Genomic DNA, 11,174 nt, shown 5'->3' with positions numbered 1-11,174 from the left:
CTCCCCTGGCCGCCGGGCTGGTGGCTCAGGCTGAACAAAAGTGGCATGTCCCCCTTTCCTCGCTCCGGCAGGCTTCTCACGGTCCCCGAGTTCACATCCACTCCGGAGTCTGAACACAGCAAGCCCCCCTCCCCGTCCCTCGCCCCGAAGGGAGGCATCTGTGCCAACCTACTTTCCAGAGCCGCTTTCTTGCAGTGGCCTCAGAGCAGTGCTGCTCCCTCCTCCTGTGTGAGGCTGGGACCCGGTCCAGCGCAGAGCCGGCGGTGGCGGGGCAGGGGCTGCGGCAGGCTCCCCGGGCCACCGCACTGAACCCAGTCTCCTTCGTACTGAGGTCGAGGGCCCCCCAGGCTGTAAATCAGTCTCTGGCCACTGGTCTCAGCAGAGGGCAGATGACCATGTCACGAGGGGTGGGGCCAACCTGAGACTGTGGACTCTATTTCTCCTTTAACGTCGGTTACTGGAGTTGCTGCTGTGGCTCAGTGGGTTAAACATCCAACACAGTGTCCAAGAGGATGCGGGTTGGATCCCTGGCCGCGTTCAGTAGGTTAAGGATCCAGCGTTGCCGCAGCTTCAGGGTAGGTGGCAGATGTGGCGTGGAGCTGGGGTTGCTGTGGCTGTGGTGTAGGCCAGCAGCTCCAGCTCCAGAAACTTTCATATGTCACAGGTGCGGCCCTAAAAATAGAAAATAACAGCTGGTTACTACATGGGGAAGGATGCCCTAGGGTGCCCTCCGACCGAGGACCGGCTGGGGAGCCACCTGCTCGGGTGGGCTCTGCAGAGCGGCTGCTTTCAGTGAGAGGAAGCCCCTTCGCCCCCCTCCCCCCCCCCCGTGACAGACCACTGCCAGTCCCGCCAGAGCGTCTCTGCCGAATTCGTGACCCACGGAAAACCGAGACTTTTTTCCACACCGCCTTTGAAGCTGCCTGTCCCAGCGGGGCCTCAGGTCAGGCCCTGCACCTGCATTTACCACCTCGCTGGGAGGGGTCGGGGAAGAAGACACGGCCACAGAGGAGACAGGGAACCTTGGAGAGCAGAGTGCTCGCACGTCCAGGGGACCCCATGGAGATAGAAACAGCAGAGAAGCAGCCTAGCATCTCCACGCCAGCCAGGGAAGGGTGAAGGCCTGTCCAGTGAGTGACATCAAGGGGGACAGATGGGAGTTCCCGTCGTGGCACAGTGGTTAACGAATCCGATTAGGAACCATGAGGTTGCGGGTTCGATCCCTGGCCTTGCTCAGTGGGTTAAGGATCCAGCATTGCCGTGAGCTGTGGTGTGGGTTGCAGACGCAGCTCGGATCCTGCGTTGCTGTGGCTGTGGCATGGGCCAGCAGCTACAGCTCTGATTGGACCTCTAGCCTGGGAACCTCCATATGCTGCGGGAGCGGCCCAAGAAATGGCAAAAAGACAAAAAAAAAAAAAAAAAAAAAAAAAGGCCGGGGGTGGGGAACGGGACAGATGGCCCAGAGGCCAGGACCAGGCCCCAGCATTTCTCGGCCCCAGGCAACACATTACCTGCTCCGGGACCATGAGAAGCCTCCACGTGCTTTGTGAAGCCAAGACCCATCACCAGAAACTTGGTGGGGGCTGAGCAGCAGCGGTGGGGGGGGGCCCACTGTTTTAATTCCTTTATTAACTGCCTTGGGTTCCTGTGCCCTCAGTGTGGCCTCAAGACTTAGTATGGCAGAGTCTGGCCAGGCAGGGAATGGAGGAGCTGCAAGCTGGCCGCAGGGGGGTGGGGGTACTCTCGGGTGAAGTGGGGGACCCAGGGGCTCTTGATGCAAGTTCTGCCTCCGTGCACGTGCCATCGAAACTCTCTAACTTGCAAATCAAAGGAGCCGGAAGTTAACATCCTAATTTAATTACTTAGCAAGACTGTAAAGGCTGAATTTCAAGACGGTGTTTCCAGCCACCATCGCGGACGCGCACAGGAGGCAACGTCTGGCCCGCGCAAATGCTCAGTTACACTCGCGCCAGCAGGTCGCCGAGGCTCCCTGTTCTTAAATTGCTTGACTTCTGTTTAAACTGGTTTTCAGCCAGACCAGAGGCAGCACATCCTAGAATATTAAATGCTTTCAAATGTCGCTTCACGGGAAGCACCACTGGGTAGGTTTTAAGTTACTTGCAAAGCACAGATTTTCTTCATGGTGAGTCATCCACCAACCCACCTCCTCTCGCTCACCGCGGTTCTGTGTTTGAAGCTACTTGTTCGCATCCCGCGTGCACAGGGTGAATATGGGGGGGGGGGCGTTCAGGAACATGACATGGGTGCACATTCACAAGAGAGCGACCGTGCTTTGGCAAATTACCGTCCAGCAGGTGTCAGCTCTGTGGAGAAAGTGTAGTTTGAAGGCGCATCTCGTTACCATCAGGTCCCTGCCAACACACCTCTCCAAGTTGCTCACACCTGCAGATTCACTGGGTAGCTCTTCGCAAGCTCTGACACACCTCAGTATTCGCGCTGTCTTTGCAGGATACACAATTAGTGCACAGGACAACGTGCTGTCACCCTGTGAATACTTCTTGGTGTAAAGATCAGAAAATCAGAGAGGGATGATGTCCCACAGTGGTTTTGAAACGTTTAGAAAGCGAACTTTTTTTCCCCAGTGAACCCCCAATAATAGAGTCTGGCACTCGGGGTGCACGTGAATGTATGTTATTCAGGGAACATAGAGAGTTGAGACTGGGGTTAAGGCTGGCAGTTTGTTAAAGTCTCAATTGCTACATTCTTTACATGCTGTGGTTTGCTTGCACCTTAGGCTCCATCCTGATTCACAGACATAAGGAGATGCAAATAGGACATGGTACAGAATTCACCATGCGGGCAATCCTTCTGTGCCACCTAAATAAAGACATCACAAGTTTTCTTGCAGGGTCCTTGCAAAAACAAGTTTGCCTTGGCAGAAAAATCAAACTGTTGGTTTTCTGTTAGATTTGGGTATTCAACAACAGTCTGCATTTTTTAAAAATTACATGTAAAAATATTTTTAAAATAAACATTACATCAAATATTTATAGAATGAGGCTCCTGGGGATGGAGAACTAATCCATTCCAGCCCAGTGCTTTAGAGAAAAACATGATAAGCTGGCTAAAATATACTTCACAACTATTGGAGGCAATGGAGAGGACTCAGAAACAAAGACGGTAAAGGAAGTTGACGCTTGGAAGGAAAAAAGATTGGTGCCTTTCCTGTTTTTAATGGCTTTTTCTTTTCTTTTTCTTTTTCTTTTTTTTTTTTTTTTTTGCCTGAGGACAGGCTCCATCCTGCCAAGCAGGGCAGCTGAACTTGAAGAGGAAGCCCAGAGTCTTGGCGGCTCATCCCAGCGTCTCCTGACTGAAAAAATAAGAGGACCGAGCTCAGCGTGACCAGAGCAGAAGGAACGTGAGGGAGGATCCGAGGAAAGAGGGGCCGAGAGGGAATCCAAACACTGAGTGTAAGTGCCCAAGGTCTGGTTGATCCTGCAACCAGGCGCAAGCAAAGCGCCCTCCAAGGGGCCCGGCTAAGCTGAGGGCGCTTCAAAGATCTCTGCTGTTTCCCAAGGGGACAAGGAAGAGATGCAGAGAAGAGCTGGAAGCTTAATTCTAGCCAGTGAACTGTCCCTCTCTTTAAAAACAGCACTTTTCAGAGGAACAAAACAAAATCCTGAGTCTCTAAACTGTACTATTCACCAAGTGTGGGCTACAGTCCAAATACTACCAGGCCTGCACTCAAGAGACAGGCAATCAATAGAGACTGATCCTGAGAAGATCCAGATGTTGGAATCAGCAGGCAAGGGTTTTTAAAGAGCTGGTGTAACTATGTCCAAAGGTGTAAAGGAAAATAGCTTTTTTTTTTTTTTTTTTTTTTTTTTTTTTTGTCTTTTGTCTTTTTGGTGGTTGTTGTTGTTATTGTTGCTATTTCTTGGGCCGCTCCCGCGGCATATGGAGGTTCCCAGGCCAGGGGTCCAATCGGAGCTGTAGCCACTGGCCTACGCCAGAGCCACAGCAACGCAGGATCCGAGCCGCGTCTGCAATCTACACCACAGCTCACGGCAACGCCGGATCGTTAACCCACTGAGCAAGGGCAGGGACCGAACCCGCCACCTCATGGTTCCTGGTCGGATTCGTTAACCACTGCGCCACGACGGGAACTCCGGAAAATAGCTTTTAATAAATGCACTCAGTAGGAAATCTCAGCAAAGAAACATACTATAAGAAAGAGCCAAGAGCTGATTCTAGAATGGAAAAAAAGTTTGAATAAAAGATGTCCTAGTGAGCTTAAGAGAAAATCATTAATGACAGGTGAAGAGTCAGTGACCCTTAAGACAGATACATACAAATTACCCAATCTGCTAGACAGAAAAAGAGTTTTTATTTTAAATTTTTTTTTGTCTTTTTGCCATTTCTTGGGCCACTCCCTCGGCATATGGAGGTTACCAGGCCAGGGGTCGAATCAGAGTTGTAGCCGCTGGCCTACACCAGAGCCACAGCAACGCAGGATCGGAGCTGCGTCTGCAACCTACGCCACAGCTCACAGCAACGCCGGATTGTTAACCCACTGAGCAAAGGCAGGGACCAAACCCGCAACCTCATGGTTCCTAGTCGGATTCGTTAACCACTGAGCCACGACGGGAACTCCCGAGAGTTTTTAAATGTCAAGAGTCTCAAGTAGCTTTGGGCCAACATCAAAAGGTCTAACATATGTGTACAGGCAGAGCTCAGAGACTGTGGGCTTGGTTGCAGATCACTGCAATAACATGAGTCATGCAAATTTTTTGGTTTCCCAGTGCATATACAGAAGTGCTATTTACAAGATACCGTAGGCTATTAAGTGTGCAGTAGCATTGTGTCTTAAAAAAACAATGTATAAACATTAATTTCAAAATATTTATAGCTAAAAGTGCCAAAACAATTACAATAGTAACATGAGAATTCCCGTCATGGCACAGCAGAAATGAATCCGACTAGGAGGCATGATGTCATGAGTTCAATCCTTGGCCTCACTCAGTGGGTTAAGGATCCAGCATTGCCATGGACTGTGGTGTAGGTCACAGACGTGGCTCGGATCTGGCTTAGCTGCAGCTGTGGTGTAGGCCGGCAGCTGTAGCTCCAATTGGACCCCTAGCCTGTGAACCTCCATATGCTGTGAGTGTGGCCCTAAAAAAAAAAAAAAAAAAAAAAAAAATCAAAGATCATTGATCACAAATATAACAAATATAATAATGAAAAGTTTAAAATACTTCGTTGTGACACGAAGTGAACAAACGCTGTTGGAAATGGTACTGATAAGCCAGTCTGAGGCAGGGCTGCCACAAACCGTTTTGAAAAAAGTGCAGTATCTGTGGCGTGCAATAAGGCGAATCACAGCAAATCGAGATCTGCTTGTAATGCAAGTATAGAAGTTAAGTATGGAAGGGGGCAGAAAATATATTTGAAAAACTCACGTCCAAATATTCCCCAAATTTCATGAGAGATGTAAATTTCCACATTCAAGATCAGCGAACCCCAAGCAGGATAAATACAAAGAAAATCATATCTAAGGATGTGGAGCGACACTGCTGGTGGATCTAAGACAGTATATCCACTTTGCAAAGTCTGGCAGTTTCTTACAAAACCAGACAGACACCTACCTACGATACAGACATTTCACTCCTAGTTACTTCTCCAAAGATAGATGAACACATATGTCCAGGAAGGACTTAAACGAACTTATCTGAGAGGACAGAAACCCCCCCTGGTATATCCATACAAAGGAACAGGACTCAGCAATAAAAAGGAACAAACAGACACAGGCAGCACCATGAACAAGTTTCCAAAACATGCTGAAAGGAGCCAGATGCCAAAGGGCGCATGCTGTTTTATTTTGTGTACATCAAGTTCTAAAAAGGCTACATTAATTCATGGATGCGAATCCACGCATGCAAAGATGTGTGCATTTCACTCTTAAGTATCTTTCTTTTTCTTTTGGTCATGCCCATAAGCACGTAGAAATTCCAGGGCCAGGGATTGAACCCACACCACAGCAATGACCTGAGCTGCTCAATGCCAATGCCAGATCCTTAACACACTGCACCACCAGGGAACTCCTGTCTAAGTATCTCTTACCTTAAAAATATTAAATACAAATATTACACTCTTAATTTATGATATACTGAAGTGTTCAGGGGTGGATTACACTGGAACTGTGTGAACGGCACAAAATACGGTGAGGGGATGGATGGGTGGGTGGTACAGGTGCACAGCACTTACTGAGAAGTCTCCTGTGGAACAAGAGGACCACAGCTCGAAAATTCAAGAGTTAAGAGGCCACGTTTTGTAACTAAGCAGTGGCCAGCTTCCCCATCTTTAATGCTGGCGAGCTGCATGAAGCTCTCAAGTGCCTTCTGAATAGAAAGAAGTAAAACAGACCTAAGATGCCCTCTTAAGTCGAAGTCTAAGTACTGCCCAAGGCAGGAGGGTGTCAGGGCCAGTGAACAGCCAGCGAGCTGCAGATACGGAGAGGTTTTCTGTACCTTTGAAGCTGCAGCCGTGGTGGCTGAAAAAGCACCCCGAGTCCCGAGCACTGCCCTGGGAAGGTCCCCCACTGGTGACACGCCTCTTCTTCCCGCTCCGCCGCACTGATCCTTGTCCATGGTCCCACCTCACTGGCTTTCTCCAAGGCTGTCCCGCTCTGCAGAAGCCCCCTTCCTGCGGCCCTGGGGGGACCCTCTGTTGGGTTCCTGACCTCCGCTTCCCTGGGCCCAGAGCCGATGGCCCTCCCACCCCGCCCCCAAGGCAAGCACGCGGAAAGGATCGCGTTTCCTTACGTGACATTGCGTGTCCTCCTCTTGAGACGAGACGCGGGAGGGCGGAGACCGGCCTGCTCCTTCATTCTTAGCAAGGGGCCCGCAGACGCTGGCAGCTCAGGGCCCGGCACCATCGTACCCGCGTGGCCCGGGTTAGTGTCCTCAGTTTCTTCCGAAGGCTTCTTCTACGTGGTGTCGGAGCCTCCCCTTCCGCTCTGTAAATGACAGTCGGGAAACGAGGGGACCCTGGGACGTGCCAGGCCCTGTACTTGACAACAGGCCGTAACGGTGAATATGGCCCCGTCACCCATCACTCAGTCTGTTGGCAACAACCCAACAAGGTGGGAGCCGAGGTCCAGAGACAAGAGGTAATAAACTGGGGGCACTGGGTAAAAAAACATTCCATATGTTTAAAATTGCACACAATTAACTTTTGGTAAAAAAGGAACTCTGAACCCATCACCCAGCCCATCGCCCACACACAGCTGCCCACTGTCAAGCGGCTGGAGCTGTGCTGAGGCTCCTGGGACAGAGACAAACGTGGGACCCACAGCGCTCACAGCCTGCAGGGCAGCTCAGGGCAGTGGCTGTGGGAGCCTCAACGCCAGCCTATCCTTCCAGCCCCCTCTGCCCCCCTTTACTGCTGCGCCCACGTGCAGCTCCCGTCCCCCAAGAGCCTTCCGCCAGCCGCCCGGCTTCACTCTCGTTTCCCAGGTAGGAAAAGGAACACCTCTTTGCAAGGATTATTTTAAGGATTCACGGGAAGCATCTGCGAAGCGGTCACTGCTCCCGAGTCTAGGAGTCACGGCGATGATGGAGACCAGGCAGGCGGGGTTCGGACGCCGTCTTGGGCACAGCTTGTTTCCTGCTCCGGGAACGGCTTTGTCTTCCCGGCTCCACCACTGCTTCCCTGAGTCACTCACAGAATCCAGCCTGCACCCCTGGTTACACAGAAGCTGTGTACAAATTTAAATGGAGGAGTCTCCTGGCGGCCTAGCAGTGAAGGACTCAGTACTGTCAACGCTCTGGCTCAGGTCTCTGCTATGGCGTGGATTTGATCCTGACCGGAAACTCCTGCATGCCATGGGGACAGCCAAAAAAAAAAAATTTTTTTTTTTTAATGGAAGTCAGAGTGGTATCTTTTGTTATCTAATAATGGAAAAGCTACTTTAAAACACCACCCAACCCCCAACTTCTCCCCCCAAAAAGGGTTAAACATACAACACTGTTATAAGTAAGCAAAACCGGTTTAGGGTTAAAAGTGTAATTTTATTCAGATGTTACTTGTACATAATCTATAGTAAGATATACAAACAGATAAAAATTGTTTACCAGGAGGTTGTTTTTTTAAATACCACTTTAAATTCAATTTACAATAGCATCAGTAATACTGCAAGATGACAGACTCCGGTTGAAAAACAAAAAGTACTTGCTACTCTGGCTGATACATTCCCATGAGTCTCCAATGGATTAAAATGTATCATGAGTTTCAGCTGCAAATTATTACAAAGCTTGCACAATCTAACCACTTGGTGCTCAGAAAACATCTCAATATCCTAAAAACTCCCTGAAATGAAAGGGCTAATTCTCCAACTCTGACCGAAGAGAAACCTAAGTGACCGACTCTTACGGTTTGGGGCTAAAACGGAAGGTCAACCACATCACGGGGTGTGCAGATGATTCGCGGTAGAGAACTCTCCCCTCCGTGTAGCTGCGACACGAGCAAAAAAGCTTGTGAAAAATTAAACTAAACATACATGGCAGTGGGGGGGGGGATGGGACTGGGGCCAATTTAAAATAACCTTACAACAAACATGTAACTACTTCGAAATGTAAAATTTATAGATAAGTATGCATTTAAATGTCTTTTTCTCCCTTTGCTTTGTACATTTGAAAACGACAACTGACAATTCAAAATAGTCACTTCTTCCTTTTCATGTAACATCGTATTAGAAAAAGTCTGGATTTCATTTTTAGAATAAATCAAATATGCTGAGAAAAATACTGCAAAAAATAAGCTAAACTGGATTTTAGTCCTTTTCCATTCTTTTAAAGGTTACATAACACATCAGGGCAAAAGCTTTCTCACTCGTCAGAAAATCAAGTTGAAAATAACTTGTTGATTAACCCACAGGAAGACAACCGATAATTAACAGGCTTATGAATATTTATGAATAAAGTGCCACTAATTTTTATTGTAATAAGATATAAATAGAAGAATCCTGACATGGATAGTAGCTTTATGCATTCTCTCCATCCTGAGAACAGAAGGACGTAAAACGAAGAAGCATCACCAATTATAAGCTCTAGAATTACGCAAGTGATTTCTAAGCCAAAAGTAACACTCAAGACCAAATATTATAAAACACAAAATATGACTAAAACTGGTAAGATTCCCAAGAAAAAAGCCAACACAGTTGGCCTCCACATTGAAAAAAAAGAAGAGAATTTAGAAACTGAAACGCTCATTCATAACTGCTACTTACAGGCGATAAAATTATAGTGACTGGCTCCGAGAAACAGAAACTCAAGAAGCGTGTGCCAAAGAGCGGGTTTTAGCTGAAATGACTCAGATACCCTGGCCTGAGCACAGACTTGGACAAGGGACACAGACCTGAGGCTTCTGGAGCTCTAAACCTGGTGACTAAAAGCCCAGGACACAGACTCGACCCAAAGACCACAACCTCCCACAGGCTGTCCGTGTCCCTCGGGGACACAGACGTGACTCGGGGGCGGGAATGTCCTAAGAGGACCCCCGGCCCATCCCCACCCCTGCCCTCCGCCCAAACGACTTTCTTTTAGCCACAGATTCCTCGGTCAGGGTGAGAGTCACAGGGACCCTCGGCCCAGGCGGCATTGCGAAGACGTGAGTGGGGGTTACACCTGCGAGGTTACGTCTCAGATCAAAGCCCGGGGCAAAGGTGCTTTCTTGCAGCCTAGCGGTCATCCTTCCTCCAGAAAGACAGGACCCAAGCCCTCCCTCGAGAGCCTGAGAGCCTCGGCCCAGCCAGGACCACCCGCCCGGCTCATGCGTCACCACCCGGGAGGGAGACAGGAGGGGGGGCGACTCCCATCCGAGGTGGCCATGGAGTCTCGTGTGCCCACGGCCACGTGAGAAGGGGACCCGTGTGCTTCTAGGACAGGGCGAAGGCCCTGCGCGTGCTGGACCCCGAACTGGCCACAGCACCGGGCGGGGGGAGAGGCGAGAAGTGGTCGAGCGGCGGTGGGGAGGCGCTCAGGCCCGCCCGGCCCGTGGGGCTGCTCCCAGGCCGGGGGCTGCCGAGTGGCCCCTGGAGGACAGAGGGCTGGTCTCCGGCCCGGCTCTGCACGTGCCCTCGGGGCTGGGGGGGGGGCTGCAGCAAGGGCCGGGGTCCCAGCTCACAAGCAGGAGCAGGCGAACATTCCAGTGCAAGACACCGCCGACAGACAGACGCCTGCCGTCCCCGGCCAGCCCGCTCTGAACCGGCTTCTTCGTCTGAAACGCACCGAGACCACACGAAATGTCGGAGCAGTGTGGGCGACAGCTGCCACACGCGACCCTCACGCTCAGCCAGCATCTGGCAAAGCCCTGCCGCCTTCACCAAGACAGCGGGTCTGCGGGGCGACGGGGACGGGGGGTGAACCCCAGCGGCAGGAAGCCAAGGGCTGTTTCCAGGACGACGCGGTAGCTACAGCTCACCTCGGGGGGCAGCACGGGGTGCTACGCTTAGTGGCACTTCAGTATTAGACGGTCGAGACTGAAAAACCCAGAACTGGGGGATGTGCAAAAGCAATCTCACATTATTGATACAAAAGGTGCTAAGCTACGGGGGGACGGCACCACTCTCTGGTGCTGGGACCACTGACAGGGTGGAGACGCTGCCCAGGCCCGGTCCCCGGGCACCCGCCTCAGTCGGACCAGTCGTTGTCGTCAAACTCCGAGTCGTCGTCGGAGTCGCTGTACTCGACGGCGATGCGCCGGGACAGGATGGTGGCCACGTCGTTCCCCACGGGCTCCCGCTTGGCCTCCTGCTCCCGCTGCTCCTGCACCTTCTTCAGCTGAATCCCTAGAGACACGAGACGCAGCTTAGAACGAGATCCCTCTGCGTGCAACGGCCTGGTACGGCTGTCTTCCCCCTCCTGCCACTAGAAGAAACCCTTTCAGCAGTGGGAGGGGAGAAGCCTGGGAAACAGACGTTTCATAGTCACCAACCAAGGAAAAAATGGGTACTCAGAGTTGCAACATTCTGCGCAGCCATGCACTGAAATATAAGAAAGTCAGTTATGATTTAGCACACGTGAACACTGGAAAGGAACACTCTAGAACCGCACAGCCTGATTCAGCAGGCACTGACCCCATGAGGCTGTTTCAAGGCAGATTTATGGTGGCCAGAGGCTGTCGCGCTGGACCAGCCAGCACGAGCATCTCTATTG

General features: G+C 50.9%; 1 protein-coding gene across 9 annotated transcripts in view; it reads right to left on the bottom strand.

Moving 5' to 3' along the window:
* Window positions 8,010-11,174, bottom strand: part of WASF3 (WAS protein family member 3) — a 105,138-nt gene continuing 101,973 nt past the window's right edge. For 6 of the 9 annotated variants that reach the window (XM_021065509.1, XM_021065504.1, XM_021065505.1 and 3 more), the window contains one exon: window positions 10,650-10,807. In XM_021065509.1, coding sequence (XP_020921168.1) covers window positions 10,650-10,807 — 158 coding nt within the window. Of the gene's footprint in view, window positions 10,808-11,174 lie in introns of all 9 variants that reach the window. The other 3 variants (XM_021065511.1, XM_021065507.1, XM_021065510.1) reach the window with 1 other exon arrangement.

The sequence above is a fragment of the Sus scrofa genome, chromosome 11, assembly GCF_000003025.6.
Source record: "Sus scrofa isolate TJ Tabasco breed Duroc chromosome 11, Sscrofa11.1, whole genome shotgun sequence".
NCBI classification, from domain to species: Eukaryota; Metazoa; Chordata; class Mammalia; order Artiodactyla; family Suidae; genus Sus; species Sus scrofa.
This window is presented reverse-complemented; position numbering and strand designations above follow the sequence as displayed.